This window comes from Zingiber officinale, chromosome 3B (genome assembly GCF_018446385.1).
Source record: "Zingiber officinale cultivar Zhangliang chromosome 3B, Zo_v1.1, whole genome shotgun sequence".
In the NCBI taxonomy this organism is placed as follows: domain Eukaryota; kingdom Viridiplantae; phylum Streptophyta; class Magnoliopsida; order Zingiberales; family Zingiberaceae; genus Zingiber; species Zingiber officinale.
Window position 1 is genome coordinate 75506649 of NC_055991.1, and position 26281 is coordinate 75532929.

At 33.1% G+C, this 26281-nt stretch overlaps 2 protein-coding genes and 1 pseudogene across 3 annotated transcripts in view; all 3 read left to right on the top strand.

Annotated features, from left to right (window-relative positions):
- Positions 1–20596, top strand: part of LOC122056566 (protein RICE SALT SENSITIVE 3-like) — a 34156-nt gene extending 13560 nt beyond the window's left edge. The window contains exons 5-7 of the mRNA XM_042618572.1: positions 12586–12627; positions 12734–12790; positions 20137–20596. Of these exons, the coding sequence (XP_042474506.1) occupies positions 12586–12627; positions 12734–12790; positions 20137–20466 (429 nt within the window). The 3' untranslated portion in view covers positions 20467–20596. The remainder of the gene's footprint in view (positions 1–12585; positions 12628–12733; positions 12791–20136) is intronic.
- On the top strand, positions 12231–12361 carry LOC121968968 (annotated as a pseudogene).
- A 2055-nt stretch (positions 20597–22651) lies between the features above and the next one.
- LOC122056567 (kinesin-like protein KIN-14L) overlaps positions 22652–26281 on the top strand; it is a 34685-nt gene continuing 31055 nt past the window's right edge. Inside the window, exons 1-5 of one of the 2 annotated variants that reach the window (XM_042618574.1) lie at positions 22652–23109; positions 23619–23742; positions 24878–24964; positions 25075–25245; positions 25465–25571. In XM_042618574.1, the coding sequence (XP_042474508.1) occupies positions 22921–23109; positions 23619–23742; positions 24878–24964; positions 25075–25245; positions 25465–25571 (678 nt within the window). In that variant the 5' untranslated portion in view covers positions 22652–22920. Of the gene's footprint in view, positions 23110–23618; positions 23743–24877; positions 24965–25074; positions 25246–25464; positions 25572–26281 lie in introns of those variants that run through there. The other variant, XM_042618575.1, reaches the window with a different exon arrangement.

Sequence of the window (26281 nt, forward strand, 5' to 3'; positions counted from 1 at the left end):
TTATTATTTTCATAGTCATTAGACACAGAAATATTCTGTGTCCTCGCCCAATCGACTAGTAAAATTTATCCCTAGGGTTTTGACCCTTAAGTACATTCACCTAACACTCATCCTTACCCGACCAACCTAAATCTAGTCTTCTAGCCTCCTCCATCAGCCTCGCGTCCCTCAGATGTCTCCCCATCCTTCACACCTTGCCTACTGGAGATTCCTTTGGCCTTGTCATAGTTGTCAGGTCTTCCTTTGCCAAGAGGCTCCTCACCTCCGAGACTTCAACCATTGTCAAGTCACATTTGGACTTATGTTGCCAATACTATATACTTAGATTTACACCGCCAAGACTCCTCTTGGACTTTTATCCTTTGCCAAGATTATACTTGGACTTTTCTTATTGTACTTATATCCTACATATTCACAATGCATATTAAATACAACAATAAATTTAACTTAAACATTTATCCAAACATTAAAACCTAGGGCACCTAGAATGCTCCAACATAAGGGTCGAGCATTTATGATATTGCCTTATCATTTTCAGGGTCCAAACTCCCCCAACTAAGATATTATCAGGGTTGAGATCTTTCAATCTGCAATAGCAATCTTCTCTTCGCACAATAGTAGAGCGAGTAACGTATAACCTTGTCCTTTTCAAAGCCCTAAACTCCCTAACTCATATACATTTGAGGTCGAGATCCTTTAGTTTGTGATAGCAACCTCCCCTTCATATAAGGGTCGAGTGAGTATCATATCACTTTGTCCTTTTGAGAGTCATAAATTCCCCCAACTCGGATTTAGTTAGGGTTGAGACCTATGATGTGATGCCCCCCTTGCACTCATGATTGAGTTCAATATTCCTCCTAGCCTTGGTGAAGTGTGCATCTCATTGGAGATTAAACTCTCGATGACCTTTCAAGACAAATTTATATCTCTCGACTCTCATTATAGAGCTCATCACAAAAGGGCAATTTGGAATAAACAAAAGTTTTTTCATTATATTCTTACTGATGTTCAGTAGCAAAAGACATTTCTAGATCGAATTAAGTTAAATCTACTATATCCTTGTCAGAGATGTTGTTGGTGATTCTGGATAAGCTAATAAGAGGAGGTGGCATACTAGTAGGGAGGTGTCCATTCTCCAGTAGTTGTTGAATGGTGTCGTCTATTCTATATCATACCATATGGATAAGGTGGGTACCAATTATATCATAAATTTCTTTGAACGAAGAATTTCTTTCTTCTTGGCGGCCTATCAATAGATCTCTCTATCCTGGAACTTGATCATTTTACCTTTTAGTTGGCCTTTTTGGACATCCGGTGCCACTTGAAGCTTAAACTTGGAGGTTTCCAGGATCTCCATGATAGATTTGGCTGCCTCCACTTCAATATGCAAGGATTCCACCACCAAGGCCTTGGCCTACTCAGCTTCTCATCCGATGGCCCACAATTCCACTTTTAGGAGCCCCATTTAGTGTGACTGGCTTCCAATGTGGTCCCATTTACCACCAACTCGGCCATAGCAGCCTTCGTCCCCGCCCGAGTGCCTTCTAAGGAGGTCTTTTATGCTTCTACCTCAGACTTTGGCTCCTCTATCTCCTTCCACAGCCACTCCCCCTCCTATTTCAACTTCTCATTCTCGGCCTTGAGGGATTCAACCTTCCACATCATCTTGTCTAGGTCATATGTGGTTTGGATCCTCTCCATCAACGCCTCTACTATTCCTCTCTTTAGTTGGGTGATCACTGTCTGATCATAAGCGAGGTCATCTTGTTGTTTCTTCATACAGTCAATCTCCAATTGTGCAAGAGCCATTTCTTCTTGGGTTGTGGTCAATAACTCTTGGAAGGGGGTTGCGACTAGCCAAGACTCTAGTTCAGCCACTTGGACCCACAGTTCTCGTCGAGCCTGCCAAATCTCATGATACCATTGGTCAAACACTATTAACTGGGGCATGTGTTTGGCCTCATTTAGTAAAAACTCCTCTGACAAGGCATGGATGGTCATGTCCTTGGTCACTTCCTCAACATTTCTCCACCCAATAGCTGCCAAACCATAAAGGGTGAGATCCAGTTTATGCGCCACCTGGATTTGTTCTTGAGGATAATCGGGACATCATCATCACCTCAGAAATCTGCCCAACTATCTATAAAACTTGGGTCCGCATGAGGGTGTGAAGAACCAACACCGGTGCAGAAATCCCTTGACTCTGTAAGGGACGTAGGAGCTAGGGTTGGGTGATTCCTTGACCCGACTAGCTTGCTTGATCTTTAAATAGGTGTAGCAATGAATGGACTTGGGGAGTTTGCAGGAGCTAATGGTGGGCAGATTGACCCGAACGATTGGCGGAAGTTCCTGGCGTGCATTGCCTCTTCCTAGTGAACCTAAAAGGTGTTCCCAACTTCTAAGATGGAGTCGATTCCATAGCCACTAGTCACAGAGCTAGAGGCTAGCTTGGTTCCCAGGATAGAGGCAAATCTTCAGTCGTTGCTTGGGTTGACAATCTCCGTTGGAGCTGTAGTCGAGGCGGGGGTGCTCTTTCCTCAAGCATCACCTCATCTGAGGTGAGCTCGACAATTGTCGCCCAGCGTGGCTCCAACTCCGCCTCAATGAGCTTCAACAACTTGTTCATAGATGGCTGCAACATAGTGGCAACTGTAAAAAATGATATACCTTCAGTTAGACAACAAGACTTACTTGAATGAAAAATCCTACCAAATGAAATTCTAAGAGGAATGAAGATATGACTCAACCCGAACATATGCAGCAATCCCTCCTCGAATAGAAGGTTGCTATCAAACTTCAAGTCCTTTAACTTCTGTGATGCACTGAAATAGCATGGGTAACTCGTGTTGTCACCAGGTCAGTTAGGACATTACACTCGGGGGTTTGCCAAAGAAAAATTAGGGTTCCACCCCTTGTGTGATGACGAGAGGCTCTTAATTAGTATAAGCCCAGCTCAGGATGAGAAGAAGAAGACTCCATCATCCATCTTCTTCGAGTAAAAGAAGAAATGGAAGATGCAAGGGGAGAGATGAAAGTGATACAAGCAGAAGAGGATTACTATACTAGTTAAGATGCGGAAGGAGTTAGGGCCAAGTTGTGATAATGGAATACGAAAATACTATGATACTTTGATAAAAAAAAAATATTGGAATAGGGAAACACGACCCACTCAATAGATGACTTCGGAAGAAGGTCACGAAACTAGGAGGAGATGATCTAGTCAGTCACTACCATTTGAAAGCCTTAGTAAAGATGAGAGATGAAGAACAGCGGATATGAAAACAACATTTGTGTGATTTAAAACAAGGAACGACAGAAAGGAACCTAGCAACTTACTAAGTGAGAAGATGCTAGAAGTTCAAAGAGAATGAAGATGAAGAATAACAAACGCAGAAGTAGCGAGTGCAAGGTTAAAGGTAAGGGCATCCTTATCTAACCTTTTATATCTCGACTTAATTATCCAAGGCTGTCAGGTTTCTGATGTTACATGGGTGGGATAAATTTTCAACTATAGGATCAAACGCATGGAACAAATCAAATATCTAGTGAAGGACGCTACCTTCTCTGTTATGGATCACATCACATTAATGTGATGCAACCTTGGATATACACTGGTGCATTCTATGCTCAAAAACCAAGACAAATGATGTAGGCAGTGTGTTTAAAAGGAATGACTGTATTTAAAGATATAATGATAGAGGTGTGCTGACATTTAATTTGTAATCGCTTCAGAAATATGCAAAAAATCTACCACGTAGCTTGGGCAATCGAGGTAGCTAGAATAAGCATGTTTTGTCATACAATATTTTAGTCAGTCGAACTCCTGCCTTCTTTAACTAGATTTGAATGAGGGATTAGTGATCCAGGGGTAATTAGAGAACGTCACATGGATAAGAGAGGTTAGTAATCCTACAAAGGTGGCTATTCAAGTCAAGGGAAAACCGAGTCGACCTCGACTCTTTGACGCCCCTTGACTCTTTGGTGCTCCCCAGTTCTTGGCTCCCTGACTCCATAGTTCCCCCTCCCCCCAGGTGCCCAACCCTTTGGCGCCTCAAATCAGGATTTTATACTATTTTAGGAAAAGAATAATGCTTGCGTGGATATAGGGATTTTGGACTATTTCAGGAAAAGCTCACACGAATGTAGGTATTTTTAACTATTTCAAAAAGAGGATAGCGATCCCGTGGATCTCAGGATTTCAGACTATTTTAGGAAGCAAATAATAAATCATGCGGATTTTGAAACACATTGGAAACATAGGAATCAGTTATCGCTTTATAAAATGTAACCCGTCCCTACGGTTTGAGGTATGTATAAAAACTCATAAAAAAACTCTATAACTACTTTTCTTTATTCTTCCTCCTCCATCTCCACCGAAAACTGACTAGAACGTTGGAATGACTATGCCGAGAACCCCTTGACCATCATTCTAAATGTCTTGCTCTTTAGTCTTCTTTTATCCAGGCTCCAGCGGATCTCCTCGTTGATCCTCATTGTCGATAGGCGATTAACGATAAGTCAACATCCACGCTAACTCACCAGTGGTTTGTTTGATGATGTTCCTAGGCAGGATCAATACCCAAAGGATTTTTATGTAAAAAATCTATACCTAAAGCACTCTAAGCTCTCACCACCATCTCCACTTGGAACAACCCTTCTAATGAAGTAAAGCTCTAATGTTATACCTTCCTTTCCTTTATTTCACCCTCTAGATTTTTTTTAAAAAAATTATCAAAAAATATCATTAATATTTCTAAATGGACAAAATTAAATCAATAGGACTCTCCTAATTATTAGAATAATGGAAAAGATGCTCTTTTTAAAATAACATCTCGTTATATTTCTCCAATATTATTATAGTAGCTACAATGTAGCTATGGATGAATCCAAGAATTATAGATGGACTAAACTTCGGATATGAAAGGGATAAATTTTAATGGATTAAATAAAAAAATTTATATAAGTGATTGTACTTCTTTAATTGTACTATTAAAGAAGTACAATTGAGTATCTTAAGTAGAGTTGAGCTAGAGCCCAAAATAGTCATTATAAGATTCATCCTTAGACATAGTTGTTGATCCGGGGTACTTACAATAACTAGCTGCTAAAATATGTAAAAATAAATTGATTCAACTTAGTTAAAAAATCTATACCCAAAACATTTTTATATAAAAAATATATACCCAAAGCATTATGAGCTTACTTCCATCTCCACTTAGAACAACCCTTCTGATGAATTAAAGCTAATGCTACCTTTTTATCTGCTTTATTTCACCTGATTTCTTTTAATTATTAAAAAAATATCTTTAATATTTTTAAATGGATAAAATTAAATCAATAGGACTCTCTTAATTATTAAAATAATGATAAAGATGCTCTTTTTAAAATAATATCTCGTTATATTTCTCCAATATTTGTTGGAGGCATAAGAAGAAAAAAGGAAATTAAGAGAAGAGGTAAATATGTTTCTCTAACTTTTTATCTTTCCCATTACTTTCATGGATATGTAGTACATGAATTTATAGAGAAATGTTTCAGAATTACATTGATTGCATGGAAAATATAAACTATAGCTAAACTTTAATTAACCTAGGTAAACTTTGACTATCTAGGAAAAGATAAAGATACTTAATACTCAACCTGAACTTGACTCCTAAGAAACATAAACATAATTAATGCTTCATGCTAATTAGTTACAAATTACTATTTAACACCCCCCCTCTTAATTTATAATCTTCATCATATCCTTGAACCGTTGAAGCTTTTCAATAAATATTGCCTTGGTAAGAATATCTGCTAGCTGATCTGTGGTCTTGATAAAATCTAAATGAATTTCCTTCTTTTAAACCATATCACGAATATCATTATGTCTCAACTCTATATATTTTGATCTTCCATGAAAGACTGGATTTTTTATCATTCAAATTGCAAATTGGTTATCACAGTAAATTAGAGTAGGATTTGTATCTTTTTGCTGTAAATCAACCAAAATTCTTCTTAACCAAACTACTTCACGTACAGCTTCATTTGCTGCAATATATTCAGCCTCTGCAGATGATAATGCAACTGAACTTTGTTTTTTTGAACTCCATGAAATGATTTTAGATCCCAAACAAAACACATATGCTGAAGTGCTTCTTCTACATCAAGACTTCTGTCCCAATCACTATCACAAAAACCAACTAACTTGTTGTCCTCTTCTTTCAAATATTTGATTCCCAATGTTTTATCCCTTGAAGGTAACGAAGTATCCTCTTTGCTGCTACAAAATGAAGCTTACTTGGAGCATTCATAAATCTAGATATTAATGCAACATGATATACAATATCAGGTCTTGTATTAGCCAAATAAATCAATAAACCAATAAGGCTTCTATAAATATTTGGATCACACTTTTTTGCTTCATCATTCAGCTATAATTTTTCATTGAAGGCTATAGGAGTTGCTGTTGATTTGCAATTTTCCATTTGAAATCTTTTGAGCAAATCTACTACATATTTTGCTTGAGAAATGAAAATATCTCCTTTCGATTGCTTTACTTGAATTCCAAGAAAATACTTCATCAATCCAAGATCCGTCATTTCTTATTCGTTCATCATTGCCTCTTTGAATGATTACACCATTCTAGCATTAGTTTCTGCATAAATAAGATCATCAACGTAGATACAAACTATTAAAAAATCACCTTCATATTTTTTTCACATAAAGATATGGTTCAAATTGACTTTTCACAAATCCATTTTGTAGGAAATAAGCGTCGATTTTGCTATTCCTTGCTCTTGGAGCTTGTTTAAGCCCATAAAGTGCTTTGTGTAGCTTATAGACTTTCTATTCCTTCCCTTTTATTTCATATCCTTGAGGTTGTTTCACATAAACCTCCTCTTCTAACTCTTCATTCAGAAAAGTTGATTTAACATCAAGTTGAAATATTTGTAACTCTAGTTGAGTTGCCAAGGCAAGAAAAATTCTAATAGTCTCCATTTGTACTATGGGAGCAAAAGTTTTATTTAAATCCACACCAGGTTGTTGAGAATACTCTTTTGCCACTAACCTTACCTTATGTTTTTGCACACTGCCATCTTCATTATACTTGGTCTTCTAGATCCATTTTAAGCCAATTGTTTCTTTTTCTTCTAGAAGGTCTATTAACTGTCAAGTATGATTCTTCTCAATGCTCCTTACTTCTTCATTCATGGCTTTTCTCCAGACTTGTTCTTTTACAGCATCCTCAAAATATTATGGCTCACAAGTAAAAAATACAACATTACAGGATTCATAAATATCTGCCAAGGAAGGATATCTTTTTAGAGGAGTTCCTAAATATAAATCATCTTCATAATTACTCCTTAATGAACCAACATCTTTAACTGATTGATTTGGTTCAAAAAATAAGTCTTCCATAAGTACTTCAGCAACTTCTTCAGTTTCCCATTTCCATGTTGCAGTTTCATCAAAAATCACATCCCTTGAAAGCACTAATTGATTAGTTAATGAATTGAAAAGTAGATAACCTTTGGATTCATCGGCTATTTTGAACAAGAGCATAAGCAACACACCCAAAAACCTTAAATTGACTTACAATTGGTTTTCTGTCATGCTATGCTTCAAAAGGAATTTTATTTTAAACTACTTTGGTAGGAGAACGATTGAGAATATGCACAGTAGTATTTACAGCTTCAGCCCAGAATCTATTGGGAAGTCCTTTGCCTTTTAACATGCTTCTGGCCATTTCTACAATTGTTCTATTTTTCCTTTTGGCGACACTATTCTATTGCGGTGTATATCTGATTGTAAGTTGTCTTTGAATGCCTTGTTCTTTGCAATAATGGAGAAAAGGCTTGTAAATGAACTCTCCTCTACGATTTGTTCTTAAGGTCTTTATAAAACAACCACTTTGCTTTTCAACTAGTGCTTTAAAGTGTAGAAACTTGGTGAAGGCTTCAGATTTCTTCTCAAGAATATAAACCCAAATCATTCTAGTGAAATCATCAACAAAGAGCAGAAAATACCTTTTATTACTGAGAGGAGTTCTAGTTGGACCACAAATATCTGCATGTACTAGCTCAAGAGGAAAATAATCTCTCCAAGTTATTTTTGGAAATGGAAACCGATGTATTTTCCCATAAATGCAACCTTCACAAACCTCATGTTGTTGCTTAATTTCTGGAAGTCCAACAACCATATTCTTTTGTTTCAATAACTGTAGTCCTTTAAGATTTAAATGACCATATGTCAAATGCCAAAGATAAGATTTATTAACACTTTCACTTCTAAAAGTAGTTTTTTGAGATGATTTCATATGAAAGTGAAAAAAATTATTGGAAGTCAACATCACGACAGCAATCTGTTCTTCAGATTTCTTGTCAAAAATTTCACATCTATCATCATCAAAGATTAGCTTGTGACCTTTTCTCATCATTTGTCCAATATTCAAAAGATTCTGGGAAATATTAGGAGAATAATGCACATCATGAATAAATTTTTTGTTACCTCCACTTGTATGAACTGCAATAACTCCTTTTCCTTCGATCTCAACTTACTTTTCGTCACCAAGTTCAACATGAGAAGAGTAATTTTTATCCAGCTCTTCAAATGCTGACTAATTTCCAGTTAAGTGATTGCTGCAACCACTATCTAAATACCACATTTCACCAGATTTCTCATCATCCATAGTATAAAAGAATAATTTATTGTTATCATCTTTTGCTGAAAAATTAACTACCTTTTTCACCTTTTGATTTTCTCCCTTTTCTTTATTCCAGCAATCCTTATAAGAATGATTAAGAATTTTGCATCTAGTGCATCTTAAATAACAATTCTTGGACTCATGGTCAGCTTTCTTACAAATGAAACATGAGAATCATAGTTACCAGGTTTTTGCTGCCATGAAGAATCTCTTCCACTTAAAGAATCTCTCCCTCCTCTTCCTCTGCCTTGAAAATACCTTCCACGACTTCTAATGTCAAACTGTCCATGAAATGTGATCCCTTTACCTTTTTGTTCTGGTTTGGAATTTCGCGAGTTATTCACTTTTGCTTGAAAAGCATGCTCCATGGGTTGATTATTGTATCTGCTTACTCTTTTCTCATGTACTTCTAAAGATCCCATAAGTTAATATTGTGTAAACTTGGTGAGATCTTTTGTTTCTCCAATAACAGAAGCTATATGCTCAAATTTTTTAGGAAGCCTCTTAAGATTTCTCAACAACTTTCTTTTCAGGAATAGCATCTCTACAACTCTTGATTTGATTGATAATCTCAGCAACTCTAGAGAAAAAATCTTTAATAAGCTTTCCTTTCATTGATAAATTTTTAAATTCACTCCATAAGCTTTGTAACTTGATGGAGATGACTTTTTCTAACCTTTGAACTCTATTTTTAGAGTTTCCTAAGCTTCTTTGGCCTTCTTGATGTCATAAGTTATGGGATAAATGGTTTTACTTACCTCTAGTTGGATGATCCTCAATGTTGTAGCATTTTTCTTCACATGCTTCTTGTTTTCCTTCTCTATTTCTCCTGTTTGAGAAGAAGAATCTTGCTGGTCTTGTCTCTCCATATAACCTTCTTCAATCATGTCCCATAAATCTTGTGAAAGAAAGATGATTTCCATTTGAGAATTCTAATAATCATAATGCTCTTAATTGAAAATTGGAATCTGACTTGTTGTGTATGAGAAAATAGAGTTTGAATTTGATAGAGACATCTTTTCTAATAATTACTCTGATACCAAATTTGTTGGAGACCGAAGAAGAAGAAAAGAAATTAAGAGAAGAGGTAAATCTGCTTCTCTAACTTTTTACTTTTGCCATTACTTTCATGGATATACAGTATATGAATTTATAGAGAAATGCTTCAAAATTACATTAATTGTATAGAAAATATAAACTTTAGCTAAACTTTAATTAGCCTAGGAAATACAGTTTGACTAGCTAAGAAAAGATAAAGATACTTAATACTAAATCTGAACTTGACTCCTAAAAAACATAAATATAATTAATGCTTTATGCTAATTAATTACAAATTATTATTTACCAATATTGTTATAACAGCTATGATGTAGCCATGGACGAATTCAAGAATTAGAGATGGACTAGACTTCGGATATGAATGGGATAAATTTTAGCTGATTAAATAAAAAATTTACATAGATTATTATATTATTTTAATTATACTATTAAAGAAGTATAATTGAGCATCTTAAGAAAAGCTGAGTTAAGCCAAGGACAATCATTATATGGATATGTCCTTGGCATAGCTAGCTACTAGGATGTGTAAAAAAAATTGATTCAACTTGGCTACAAAATTTGTAACCGAAATATTTTTATATAAAAAATCTATATCCAAAATAATATGAGCACGTTTCCATCTCCACTTGGAACAACCCTTCTAATGATGGAGCAAAGCTCTAATGCTGCCTCTTCCTCTCCTTTATTTCACCCTCTTTAATTATTAAAAAATATTTGTGATATTTTTAAATGGACAAAAATCAACAGATCTCTCCTAATTATTAGAATCATAAAAAATCTCTTTTTAAAATACTATTTTTTCATATGTCTCCAATATTATTATAAAAAAAATGATTAATCAGACTGCGTTGAATTTGGGATGATCGATCTGGTAGCGGGCAGTCCAAGAGCCCAGCATCCTTTAGTTGCGTGTCTCATTTGGAGGAAAAATTCCTATAAATTCGTTATAACTGAGGCTCGAACCGTGGATATTTGAGTGACAGTCTGAGTATCCTGTCGCTGCACCATAACTCCGGGGGCAAAAATTAAAATAAGATAAATTTTTTATAGTGCATGGATGGATCTCAGAATTAGAGGTGGATTAGATTTTGGATGTGAAAGGGATGAATTTTAATGGGTTCAATAGAAAATTTACATAGGTGATTATACTTCTTTAATTATATTATTAAAGAACCATTATTGAGCATCTTAAGCATAGCTAAGCTAAGCTCAGGACAGTCATTATAAGGATCCATCGTTGCATAGCTAGCTGATAGAATGTATAAAAATAAATCGATTCTAACTTGGTTAAAAAAACTACACCCGAGACATTTTTATATAAAAAATCTATACCCAAAACACTGAGATCACTTCCATCTCCACTTGGAACCACCATTAATCACTTGATGCTGTAAGCAAAGCTCTACTGCTCCCTTTTTCTCTCCTTTATTTCACCTTATTTTTAATTATAAAAAATTATCTTTAATATTTCTACTCTTATCATAGCCTTATAACGTAGGTGAAAGAATGTGTAAAAATAAACCAATTTAACTTGGTTAAAAAAAATCTATATCCATAGCATTTTTATATTAAAAACTTTTTATTGATTTGATTAAAAATATTTGTTGAATTAATCAAAATCACTTTAGTATTCCCGAAATGATCATAATATTGCTGTCAAAATATTTTAATAGTTAATCAATGATTGGTACAATACTATAATAGACATTAACATAATGACTGGTACAATAATACTATCATAATTTTGACTAACTAAATTTATTTTATCTCTTAATTGCTACAATCGTTAGAACATAATTAGAGTATTTTCAGTACGAAAAATATGATAGGTGCTCTTTTATTTTTTAAACCGATTCAACTCCGTTAAAAAATCTATATGAAACATCTTTATGTAAAAAAAACATCTTTACTAAATTAAAAATGTTTAAATTAAATTAAATTAAAATTATTTTAATATATGCTCAAAAGGAGCATAATATTGTTGTCAAAATTTTGTAATTGCTAATTAATGGTTGGTACTATGCTGTAGTAGACATTAATGGCTGTGAAGAATTTTTTGTAATATAAGTGTCTGTGCGTAATTTTTTGATTTAGTTAAAATAGTATTTTTGACGTTATAGCAATTACTAACTAGAATAATAACATTAAAGTAAGAGTATTTTGTTATGGTAAAAGATGAATACGTTCGTTCCTAGTGTTTTCGTCAATTCGTTTCAGGACTAACACGGAAGAAGTAAATTACGACGGCTATTAACCTTTGGAATAATGACTAGTACATAAGAATATTTTATGTTCCTATGTGATAAAAATGATTTATTTACTCAGACGATTATTAGTCATTAGTATAGGTGGTTAAACATAAAAATATATATATATATATATATATATATATATAAATAAAAAGATACCTTAAATTTTCATCCCAAAATTTTATAGGATAATATTTAATATCTTAACTATCGTACTGCAGCTAGTAAAATGTTTTATGTTCCTAGAAAGGAGAGACGGTTGGCATCTCCTTTGAAAATGGCGGTAACGGGCTTTGGGCTTTCCCGTTAACACATGCAGTTAAAATAAGAGTATTTTTCAGTACGAGAAATATAATAGGGCATTTTTATTTTAAAAAAGGGTGCTTTTTGACAATTTTAATAATTATGGGTGCCCTTTCTAAATCATTTAAGAGGTAAAACGACAAGAACACTAAATATTTCCAGGATTTAAAAGTTTCAAAGAATATTGTTTTAAAAAATATATATAAACTTCAGGAGTAAACAAAAAATTTCCTAGGAAAATTTCTAATGAAATTATTAATTATACAATGTTTGTTTAATTTGATCCAGCAACCAAGAACATGGGAGGCTCAATTCCAATCAGGCATCAAGGTCACTGTATATATACATATTAATTCATTCATTCATTCATCATATGATTATTTAGATTAAGCCATGATAGTTTTGAGTAATTGTTATTAATGCTTTATTCATGCAGACTATTGCTCTGGTGGCAGTCAAGGAAGGTGTTGTGCAATTAGGATCCATCGACAAGGTTTATCTCTTTTTTTAAGCTCCTTTAATTTATATGATTTATAATAAATTTTGGAAAAAATCAAATAAGCACCCTTTTCATTTATTATTAAAACAATATCCTATTTTATCTTAATATATTTTTATTTAAAAAAATATCTTTATGTTCAATATTATCGTAACAACTACCAAATCATAACGGAATACTTCAACTATAATCAAAACTAATAACATTAAGGGTACGTTTGGTTCAAGATTATTTTTGATAACCTTAGTTATCCATCCAAAGTTATCAACAAAAACCTTGTTTGGTTTAGGTATTCAATGATTCTCTAGTAATGTTCCATGCCCGACACGTCAGCAAAAAGGTCATGCAGCCCAGAATCGGAAAATCTCAGAAAACTAAGGTTTTTCTTGATTCCGAGGTTAACGAATTTTTTTTACCAAAAATACCCTCCGATAAGAAAAAACATGGAAAAAAGAGAAAAAATGTAAAAAAAAAATAAAAAAAGTTGTTTAAAAAAGTTTAAAATTTTTAAAAATAAATAATTTTAAAAAATAAAAAATATTAAAAAAAATAAAAAATTTAAATTTAAATTTTAAAAAATAAATTTTTTTTACAATTTTAAAAATTTAAAAAATAAAAAATTTATAAAAAAAAAAAATAAAATAAATAAATAAAATTTAAAATTTAAAAAATGTAAAAATATAAATATAAATAATATAAAAAATATAAAAACATTAAAAAAATAAAAACACATAAAAACGTAAAAAAAAATATACAATAAAAAGAAAAGTAAAAAAACATAAAAAAATAAATAATAATAATAATAATAATAATATTATGTTTAGTTGATTTTGTAACGGAGGGTAATACGGTAAAATATTAAACTAAGGTATTCATTAAAACCTTCAAACAAACAAGTTTTTATTGCATTACCTAAGTTGAACCAAACAACATTTAGTTATATTTTATTCCCCATAACCTTGGTTATGTGATTACCTGGTAATCACATAACCAAAGTTATACATGATAATTTGAACCAAACGCACTCTAAGATGTAATAGTCACCGTTTATAGCTATTGCAATATAAACATTTCATGTAATCAGTATTAATTGATATTATATTATAATAATTTTGAATCATAGCTTTTATAATATAGAGAGTTTATTTTTAGTGAATACTAATTGACATTATATTATAGTGGTTAGATAGGATAGAACGGTTAGAGGGGATGAATAGCCTATAATAAAAATTAATTATTTCTCTGGCTTTTGAACTAGTAAAGACACATTAATTACTTAAAAACAAATAACAAAAATATAAAGTAAGAAACTCAGTTAATCCAAGACAATAACAGCTCACTAAAAGATCTCTTTCTTCGATAAGGTCAGAGGCAGAGAAACCCCTTATAGCAGTTAGAAACTTAGACTTCGACAAAATAGAAATGGAAATGAAAGTGCAAGTGTGATATGAACTCCTAGCTTTGGGGCACTCTTTATATGACATTGATCAAAGTGACCATTTTGCTGACATGACAATTTGAGACACCTCGATTAACTGGGGGCGCCTCCGATCGGATGAAGCTTGACGACATTTAATTGATTTGGCTGAATGGAGTGCCTCGGTTCATCGGAGGCATCTTGATTCCAATAGAAGCACCTCAGTTCAATCGAAGGAGCCTTAGATTGGTTGACGTGGATTTCATTGCTTATCTTTTCCCCAAAGGTCTCCAACTCTTTTGAGGTGCCTCAGATCATCCGAGGTGCCTCAAGTCCGATGCATGAGAGGCGCCTTAGACCCATCGGAGGCACCTTAGATTTCACTTCAACAGGGCGCCTCTAGTCGATTAGAGGTACCTTGGATGGTTAACTTCCGAGTTGACCATCACTCTTCGCACGCCTGAGTGATGGTTCGGTCATCCAAAGTTAAGCTCACCTGAATCCAACTCTGACCTTTTTTCTTGAGTTGGTTTCCTCTCGACTTCTCGTCCCTAAGATACATCGCACGCGTACTTCTCGCTCCACCGATGTATTCTTCCATAACTCCTTTTTCGTCGAATGCACTGAGCCCGTTGACTCCCTTCCTATGTCATCCTTCTCACTCGTTGCATCTTTCGATCGATTTATTATGTTCCTAAGTCCCTGCACACTGAGACACAAGATATCAAATACACAAGGACAAACTTAACTCAGTTGATCAACATCAAAATTAACCCGGGATACTTACAATCTTCTTATTTTATATATATATCAATCCAATTTAAAACTAGGATAAACAAATAACAAAAGATTTATGTTAACAATTTAAAATATTAAATCTAGCAATTAAGTATAAATAATAACATTGCAATATCCCCTTTAACTTAACTCTCATAATTTCTTTTTTTATCACATAAAAAAGTAAATAAAATGAAAAAATAGAAAAAAAAATATTTCTAAGGGTTTTACTAACAGCATGATAGTATATAGTGTGGGTATATATATATATATTAAAAAAATTATTTTTCATAGAAACTAATTTTTAAGAATTATACGTTAAATTCTTCAAATAAAATTTAAAATTTATTTATAATTTTCAAAAAATCTTGAATTTTTTTGTCAATATTAAACATATCAATCTAACTATAGAAAAAATTTCACAAGAGAATTTTTCTTACCACCAAAATAAATATGCTGGTATAGAAATAGTTATTTTTGAAATTAAATATTTAAAAATTGATTTTAACGTCAAAACATTTTACTGATTTTTCTAACAATGCAAATTATAACTGATATCTATCAAAAAAAAAAAAAAATTAGGTTTGTCAACAATCTATCTCTGAAAAAATTTAATTTAAAAAATTCCTCTAAAATTATTTAGTGGTTGAAAATTTTCAAAAAAAAAATCTCTTAACAAATAACACATTTTTCTATCAAGGAAAATTTAAACAAAAAACAACCGAAGAGAAAATTTATGAAAAATAATTTTATCACTAATGTTAATAAATAACGCAAATTTATTTTCTGACATGCACATAAAAATAGTTTAATAGGTTAGAACAATCCAAAATAAATTACTACATATTATTGGATTAATCAAATATTTTTTCATAATATCATTTTTATAATTTTTATAATTTGTCTATGTGATTTCTAACATACCAATTAAATTCTCTATAATTTTTAAAATTTAAAATAGATAAGAAATTTGAATTTAGTATGAATAATTCTTTTCTAGTATCTATATTTGATTTTTTTTATTTTACATTTTTTATTTTAACTTTATCATATTCTTCCTTTAAGCATGCATTTTCTATCTTATTTTCTAAGTAGTATTAATCCTTTTTAGATACAGATACTTGGTTTATAATTTGTATAAAGTTCTAGACAACATTTTATAACATCTTAAAGTTGATCAGAAAGAAAATTCCGTACCTCACTTACTGTGTCATATTAGTAGGTTTAGGCTCCCTCTTCATTGTTGTTTTCTTATAAAGAGCTTTCATCATCTTTAGATAGGTGGTTGACCGTTAGTACTAGTCCAGCATATTCCTCTATCTTGGACTCTCTTGATGAAGACTAGCTCCAAGTTGTTTTGATGTTCTTCTATTTAGACCTTCTTGACCCTTTGCCTTTTTTTTTTCTTTGTTCTTTAATCTGTGGTAGTTGTTCTTGATATGTCTTTCTTCATTGCAGTTATAACACCTCATTTTCCCTCTTCCTCATAGAAGTTTTTCGGCCCATGTCTTATCAAAGTTGTTAGAATTTAAAAAACCTTTTTAAATTTTCTTACTATATAAGCCTCTTTATTTTTGTCGAGGGATGATTCTGAATCTGGTTCAATCTTTTTGTTTTTTAGTGCTAGGTTGTGTTTCAACTCCTTTTCTTTTCTGAGTTCTGTACAATGAGATTCATGAAATTTTAAAGTTAAAAATAAACTTTCTAAAGTACTTATCTTGAAATCCTTTGAGATATAATAGAAGTCTATGATTGATATCCATTCCAGGGTTCTTGGAAATGCATTTAATGATTACCTTAGTAAATTTATATTCGTTACTATTAATGAGTACCTCTTTCAATTTTGCATGCAGTTGTACTATCGTTTCCCCTTTCTTTAGCCATAGGTTGCTTAGTTGATTTCAGAACAAATCTCGTCTTGCTAGTTTGACCTCCAATGTGCATTCTATGAAACTCTAGGAACTTCTTTCAGAGTTCTTTACAAGAGTCATATGTGTCAATCTGGTTGACTTCTTGAGACGGTAGTACCAGAGATGGAGCCACCCCAAAGGGTGGGGTGGGCTCCAACCCATTTTTTTTTTTTAAGTTAGTAGTATGTATTGGATTTTATTTGTATTGGGCTTAAGCCCTAGGTAAATTATTTTGGCCTTTAACCTCTTACAATTTTTTTGTCTATTAACTTTCTTTTAGCCTAATAAAACATAGGAAACTCAAATAACCTATCAGTTTTCTCTCTTTATGTCATAATCTAAAACTCGACGACTATTTCTTGTTAGGAAATGTCGCACTCCGCTGGTGCAATCATGAAATCTGAAAATTGATTGAGCTTACACTATAAAGTTCATTTTGATATTAAGTTTGGGATGTAAAATGTAAACCAATTTGAAAGCCGAAATCCTAGCTTGTGGCTCCATTTCTACTAAGTTGTTCTTTAATTTTCCAAATATTTGGTCATTTAATTAATTAAATTAGTCATCCCAATATTAATAGATTTTCTGGCTACGTCCCTCGGTAGTACGCTCAACAGATAAAACTCTACCTTGCCGTTAGCCACAAAATTGGTTTACTGTTTCTTGTTTCATTAGTGCTCTTCATTTTTTTTCTCCGTTCTCATCCCTGGTTGCTTTAAAAACATATTTAATTGTTAGCAATATATCACAATTTGTTTTGAAAATACCTCCATTTGTCGCTTCTAAAGCTTAAACTCCCCCTTGATCTTTGGTGGATGGATGTTTGATCCGACCATCTTCTTGTTTCTTTAGTCGGCAGTTAGTTATTCGAAGACGGTTGGGCTATGATACCACTTGTTGGATTGGATGGACTGACAAGAGGGGGAGGGGGGTGAATAGCTTGCAATAAAAGTTAACTATTTCTCTTACTTTTGAACTAGTAAGGACACACTAATTATTTAAAAACAAATAATAAAAACATAAAGTAAGAGACTCAAAAATTTTACTTGATTTACAACCGAGAAGGTTGTTAATCCAAAGTAATAACAACTCACTAAAAGATCTCCTTATTCGACAAGGTCAGAGGCAAAGAAGCCCTTTATAGTAGTTGGAAGTTTAGACTTTAACAAAACAAAAATGGAAATGAAAGTACAAGTGTGATATGAACTCCTAGCTTTGGGACATTATTTATAGCCTACTGGTCGAAGTAATCATTTTATTGATGTGGCAATTCGGGAAGCCTTGGTTGACTAGGGGCGCCTCTAATTAGATGAAGTTTACCAACATTCTATTGATATATCTGAATGGAACAGCCTCGATTCATCGCCTCAGTTCCAATGGAGGTGTCTCAATTCAATCAGAGGCGCCTCAGATCGACTGACATGGATTCCGCTGTTTATCTCTTCGCCAACATTCTCCAACTATTCTGAGGCACCTCAAATCCACTACATGAGAGATGCATCAAACCCGTTGAAGGCTCCTCGGATCTTCACTTCAACAGGGCACCTCCAGTCGATTGAGGGCGCCTTGGATGGTCAACTTCCGAGTTGATCACTTTCACACGCCTGGGTGATGGTCTGATCATCCAGAGTTGAGCTCACCTGAACCTAACTCTAATATTCTCCTTGAGCATGCTTCCTTCCGGCTTCTCATCCCTCGTATAAGCTGCGCACGTCCTTCTCGCTCCACGGGTGTATTCTTCCACAGCTTCTCATCCCTCGGATGCAACGAGCCTGCCAACTTCTTTCTCGTGTCATCATTCTCGCTAGCTGCGTCTTCCACTCAACTTATTATATTCCTGAGTCCCTATACACTTAGACACAAGATATCAAATACATAGGGACTAACTTACCTCGGTTGATCAACATCAAAACTAACTCGGGGTACTTATATTAGCAGTTATGATTTCATAATTATTTATCTTGTAGCTGCTACAATCATGTAACAGTTATGATCTCATAAATATTACAATATTGTAAAAAATAAAGGTATTTTGAAATAAAAATAGGATAAGACGACGGTAAGGATGATAATTTTCTCTGAATCCGATGAAGGATCCAATATCCGAACCGAATAGAGGAGGGTATGAAGAAATTTTTTTGACCCGATTAAATAATCGGATAATCAAATATGACTATCGAGTAATCGGGTATAGAGACGAGTTTAATATAATCCTATCTATATCTGATATGAATACCTGATTACATTATATATATATATTAAAGGAAATTTTCTTTTCCAAATCCACACACTATTTTTGTTTGTATTTAATATGTTTTTTATGAGGCCAGATCCTCTAGTCCAGAATTTTTTGGATCAGAAGAGACCCTATTCATTTATTGGTTGGATGGACTGGATCCTATCTATTTAACAGGTAGAATCCAACCCATTCAACTAATGAATAAATAAGGAATTAATTATGACTGGTCCAGAGATCCTGGATTAGAGGATCTCTATCATGTTTTTATTGAATATGAATAAATTATTAGTATAGTACATGCTTAATTTATTTTTTATATGATGTTCTACTATATGTTTTTAAAATAATGATAATGTTTGATCCTAATATGGATGAGGATGAATATTTGATCCGGATGAATACTATAGAGATAAAGATAAAAATTAAAAATATCAGTATACAGGAGACAGGACGAAAAAAAATGTTTTTGATAATAAATGAAAAGGGGCATCTTTCTACTATTTCAGTAAAAAAAAACAAAGAAGATGTGTTTTGACTTTGACTACAAATTTTCATACACTCAAATATTAATTAAAAGATTATTTTTCTTCTTCGTATTTATCACTTTAAAATCTTTTACAATACCAATTAGCAATATTATCTTTTTAATTTGAGTGTATATTTGTTTGATATCTGGAAATAATATTTGAATTCAATTAAAATAAAATTTAAACAAATAAATGTGGAATTAAATAATTATCAACATTATTATTTTAATCGATTATCATCATTGGAATTTTATAGAATTATAGATTTCGTATAATATGTATATAATTAATTTTTTTAATTAGGAAAAAATACGTTGTGGCAAAATCTTTAAATTGTTAAATTAAAATCTATAATCACAAATATACTATTTTGTAAAAAATTATAAATGCTAAATTCTATAATAAATTTATATAATACATGAATTTAATTTATGTATGTAATATAAAATGCATCAAATTAATAAATGAAGGTAATGGAGGATTTGAGCTTCATCTTGTTGCTTCGTGAGAAGTTTAACTACCTTGAGAGTATCCCCGGTGTGCTCCTCCCCCACCCATCCTCCATCGCCGCCCTTGCCGCTTTTTCGGTCATCGACAATCCTCCTCCTTCGCAATGGGCCTCCTTGCCTTCGTCATCTATGCCATCGAAATTCTACGATCATTATTTGATCACACCATCGATCAGCAACCTCGAGCTGTTACTCTCAAGTCTACCAGTCTTTAAGTCATTCCCTATGATGGTGGCAAAGGAGGAAGAGACCGGCAATCATGGTAATAATGGTAGTGATTGTCACCTTTAAATCCACTACTTCGAATTAATAATTAATTTTGTAAAATAATTTAATCAGACGAATTGTTCTCTATTTGATGGAATCATATGTATGTGAAATTAATTTTCTGTTATTAAAAAAAATTAGTTAGAAAATCAAATACTAAAAATTTAAAAAATCTAGAGATATTTTTAACGATTTAAATTTTTTGATAGCATCTTGAAACAAAAAAATATATAAAGTATAAAGGGTAAAGTGATATAAATTTAAAAAGTTTATAATTATTTTTTAAACAACCGTCAATATATTCTTCATCCCGAAGATACTTTTTATCTCAATATTATTGTATAGTTACTATAATATACTAAACTAAATGAGCTGATCAATTTAATTAAAATTATTATACATAAAATATTGATATATTAAAGTATTTAAAATATATAAGAGTATTTTGAAGATCATAAATATGATGAAATATTATTTTAATATTTTAAAAAATAATACTACTAATACTGATAAATGGTGCCTTTTAATTTTTGTCTAGAATATTTTATGATCACATGAAAATGTAATGGTTGCTTGCAATACTACTTCCATTTTTTTTAATTACTTCTAAAATTTGTTTAAAGGAAATTATTTTAGAGGTATATTTTTCCTTATCATGTATAAAAAAATATATTAAAGTTTAATATTTATTTAATACAGGACCAGAGGCAATCGAGTCTGTTGGCCAGTTTTTGAATCGGCTTTAAAATATTTGATTTATACTCGAAATTATTGAATTGGAGTTAGAATTTGAAACGTGCTTGATAATTTTTTCTAACTAAATTTAAATTTATAATATTGTATTTAATTATTTATGAGTCATTTGCGAGGCGAGTTGCACTCGAATCCGACTTTAATTATTTTTACATAATTTATCTGAATAACTCGAAACTGAATTCGAATTTAAATTATTTTGAATTATAATTTGATTCTGATATAGATTCAATCAATTCGGACTGAACTGAACTCAAATTTTATTATATTTTCGTGCAATTCTAATATTATATATATTTTTAAATTTAAATTCAAATATTAATATTTTCATACTATTCGTTTGATTAAGTTCGTTTGCTACCTCTATGTATGATGTGAATATAATCAAGTATCCCACGTCTAAAATACATAACAAAAATCGACTTATAAAATGAAAAATATTTACATTTGTATCAGATTTTTTTTTTTTTGTGGATAAAGTTCTAAAATGAATATATATCATACGAGAATTATTATAGAAAAATTATCACCCCTCTCCTCAACCGGAGCCCTGAGACAAGATTAGAGGGGAGTGACTTGTCCATTGGTTAACAATGTAGGACATTCCTTATAAGGACATTAAAAATAATAAATACTATTTTTAATTTTTATTAATATTTATAAATACAAATATATTATTTTATCTAATTTAAATTAAAATTTAAACCAAACCACTTTTCTTTCTTGTATTCCAACAGATTTCCAATTATGAACTAATTCGAAATCGAATCTCGGATTTACCATCCTGGTCTCATCCTTTCTCCCCATTAATGGCGGATACCAGCCAGGGGAGTTCGCTCCTTTTTGAACCCTAAATCTATGTTTGAATGAGATGAGCGAAGGTGAAGGAAAAAGTAAGGAAAATAAAATATTTATATTTTTCTTATTTAGGAGAGAGGGAGGGAGAAAGGGAAGGAGGAAAAGTTCATTAATGCAATATTATTATTGTATTTGGGAGGAAAGTCAGGATAACAAAGGTTAATTATATAAAGTTATGAAATTATGCTCACTTTTATTAAAGATTTACGTATTCAAGTAATTGTATTTCATTTGTTAAAGTTGACATCGATGTTGATGTTAATGTTGACGTCAAAATTGACATCGACGTTAACGTCAAAGTCGGTGTCGGAGTCAGCATCGACGTCGAAGTTGGTATCGATGTCGACATCAAAGTTTGCGTCAACATTAAAGTCGATATTGACATCGACAGAGTGAGATTTTTTATCGCATCGTAAAAAAATATCTAAAACAATAAATTTTAAAATTAATATAATAAAAAAAAAATTAAATTGAAATATAAATTTTTTAACTCTCCTTTCCTTTCTTTGCATCCCAAATCGAGTTACAAAGGAAATTAGAAATTATCCTTCCTTATTTTTGATAGCTCTACTCCCTCCTAAATGGCCTCTTCCCAAACAATAATGCTTGGGATTCAATCCAAACCCAGTTCGACGCGGACCTAACTCGATCCCGTTTCTGAGCCAATCAAAAAAGCAATGGCCGCCGCAGCTGCTCGCCTCATCATCTCATGGCTTCCGCGATGAACATATAGATAGGCCTCTTTTACTTCCCCGGTTCTCCTCTCCTTCCTAGCTCACTCTGCTCTCTCTGCATTTTTTCTTTGTCTTCGCTGCTTCGATCTAGGGTTCGGGTTGGCTTTTATTCGAGGGAAGAAGTGCGGCGGCAATGGCGGAGCCGAAGAACCGGTGGACGTGGGATTTGCCGGGGTTCGAGCCGAAAAGGTCGGCAGAGGACCAGCGCTCCCCACCATTGGTGCCACGGCTGTCGGTTTCGCAGTCGTCCCTGACTCCCCGGCCGGACTCCTCGAAGAAGCCGATCGCCGTCCGGCTCCAGAAGTTGGAGAAACAGGTCAAGGTTTGATTTTGCTTCTCCGCCCCTGTTTTATTAGATGTTTCCTTACCTTACTTCACCTTCCTATTTTGTTCCCGAGCTGTTGGTCTCGCACGTCCTCCCTGCAGTAAAGATATCATTTTTATGCCATATGATATATAAACTGCAGCCACGAGATTGAGCATTTGTTGCAAACTCGATTGTGAGTTTGGTTTGTTGCTTGAAATCTTGAAAACTGTATGGATAACTTATTGGTATTGGGGACGACAAAGGAAAACGGTTAAGTTTGGAGACGATTTGCTAAGAATTTTGAACACATGACACATCAAATTGGTAGTTAAAACGACCTGACGAACTCTTTGAGTCGACTCTTCATCTTGGGATTAATCTGCGCAGACACTTCTAAAAAAGTCCATCATTTACTCCTGTTTGATGAAGGAATGTTGGTTTGATTTTTTTTTGCCTAATTTAATGCATTTTTTTTTACTATATCCAGTGCACCGCTAATAATTGCTATCGATTTGGCTTCTTAGCACACAAGAGATTACTACTTGGAACTGAAGCAGGAAGCCACCGATCTTAAAGAATATTCTCATGCCAAACTCGATCGAGTTACGCGTTACCTTGGTGTACTTGCAGACAGGGCTAGAAAATTAGGTAGGACATGTAAACCTGATGTTTTCTTACATGTTCGAGGTTATCTATTTTTCCTTTTGCCATTTTTTCTTTCATGGTATGTTTGATTGTTTACCTCTCTTGCAGGGTCTTGTAACCATAAATTGATTTCTTGATTAGAATGGTTGTTTACTATACATGCTTCCTCTAGATGGGAGTACATGATGTTTGTTTTTAAAAACCTCATCATAGAGTAGCTTATTATCTCAGTTGAATAATCCCATGTGTGCCTCTTTGGAGAATGCTACATGCTAGTGCATTTTGCAAGCATGACCTAGGAATGGCATGAAGAAGAAACTAGGAGAAAGTCAGTAAGGGTCCTTTTGTTCAAAGAACATGGAAGCAACGTACTCTCTGTAGAAACTCATTATCAAGGTTCCATAAAAAACATATCGGATTTTATCTCTCGAAAACATTTTTGTTCATAATTGTCTGCAGCAAAACTTTGTTTAAAACACTGTTCCAGGAGCATTTTGGCCATTTTGTTCTATTGAGGCCTTATAGGGAATTTTAAAATTGATGGTCTTGTTTGGATTTTTTTTATCACAGGGGAGGGAGGGATCTTGTTTAAGCATTTTCCTAACTATTACTATACAACATGAAAGTTAACAGTTAAAGTGAATCCTTGAGTCTGATAGTTACATATGTAAAAAAATTTAACAGTATGCTTAGTTAATGTAGAATAGGTGGTTGGTTGAAGCTATTCTGTGACTTTTCACTTTTGTTTTTGACAATGAGCTATCATTTCTCTACCTTTGAGTTATTTATATCTTGTTTAATCAATTTCATTTTATTTACATCTGTTAACTTATTATTTTTGCCTCAATATAACAAATAAAATGTGGAAGAAGTATTTTAAACTAATAATCTTTTATTGCCGTAATATCCTGTTATGCCCTTCCTCTGTTGAATATTATAATTCTGTTGTCAATTTTATTAATTATCTAGATACTTCTGTTGGATTCTCATATCATTAGCTGTGTTATATATTGCTTTCTAAATAGCTTCTTTGTTACAATATGTGGCTATTTCTTAATACTCCACTTGGCATGATTTTGAAATAAATGTCATATCCAGCTAACTTGACCCATTGTTTGAAATTTGTATTCTATTTCAGATCAAGCTGCTCTTGAAAGTGAGGCTAGAATAATTCCTCTAATCAATGAAAAGAAAAAAGTTTTCAATGATTTGTTGATGGCCAAAGGTATATAAAATATCCATGATATCACTTCCACTGAATGTATGCTCGTTGTTTTTAGATTTGGCAATCTTTTGTTGCAATCCTCTTATGTTTTGAGGTTTTTGTTATTTCAGGAAGCATTAAAGTATACTGTCGTATAAGGCCACCTTTCGAAGATGAAGGCCCTTCTATAATTGAGCTTCCAGATGAATTCATAGTTCGAGTAAACATCAGTGATGATTCTCTTGCCAATCCTAAGAAGGATTATGAATTTGATCGAGTATATGGCCCTCATGTTGGGCAAGGTAAAATGATGTTACTATTCTATACATTTACCAGGCTCCAACTTCTAATTGTTCACATTTTTGAACCTGCATAAACAACTGGTTGTATGAACTGTGGTTTCACTTGCTTTTTTTCTTCTCAGATGCTATTTTCGATTCTTTGTTCATCTTGTTTTACCATGTATGTGAACAACATTTACCTGACTTCTCATCACTATCTTGTTATATGCATATTTATAGGGGAATTCTTTTGCGATGTTCAACCGTTTGTACAGTCGGCTTTGGATGGATATAATGTATCTATATTTGCATATGGCCAAAGCGGCTCTGGGAAGACGCACACAATGGTTTCCTCCTTTCATTGGATCCTCCTGATCTTATTACTTCTCTCTTTTAGTTTCCTACTAATACACTTCGAAGTTTCGGTAGTTGTATGCATTGAATTTGTTATGACACCAACCACCATTTGTGGACATCCATTTGGACTTCTTGTATATGTGTTAGTAAAACTCCGCCCATGATGACCAGTCATGGCCGGTCCCAAGCCCGGATAAAGGAGGAGGGTTGCGTTAGGTTGCCAGCCAGCGTCAAACTATGGCAAAATTTCATGAATGAATCCATTAAACTATTGTGCTAATGCTAGGTTGTTCCCCGGAAGGAACGCGTTGCAGGGTCCGACTGTAACGTCTTGGCAAGGACCGCTACATCTCCAGAACTCGGGTGTAGTGATAAATATGCAAGAGTTCGCGTTACAGGGTCCGACTGTAACGTCTCAGCAAGGACCGCTACATCTCCATGAGAACTTGGGTGTAGTGTTAAATAGGCAAGAGTTCTCACACCATAGGTTAGATAAGAACAAATATGATAGGAAAACTAATAATTTAAGATTTGGAACATGGAACATAGGAACTCTCACTGGTAAATCAATGAAGGTAGTAGATATGATGATTAGGAGAAAAATTAGTATTTTGTGTGTACAAGAGACAAAATGGATAGGCGAGAAGGCAAAGATGATAGAGAACTCGGGTTTTAAGTTATGGTACACTGGAAAGAGTAA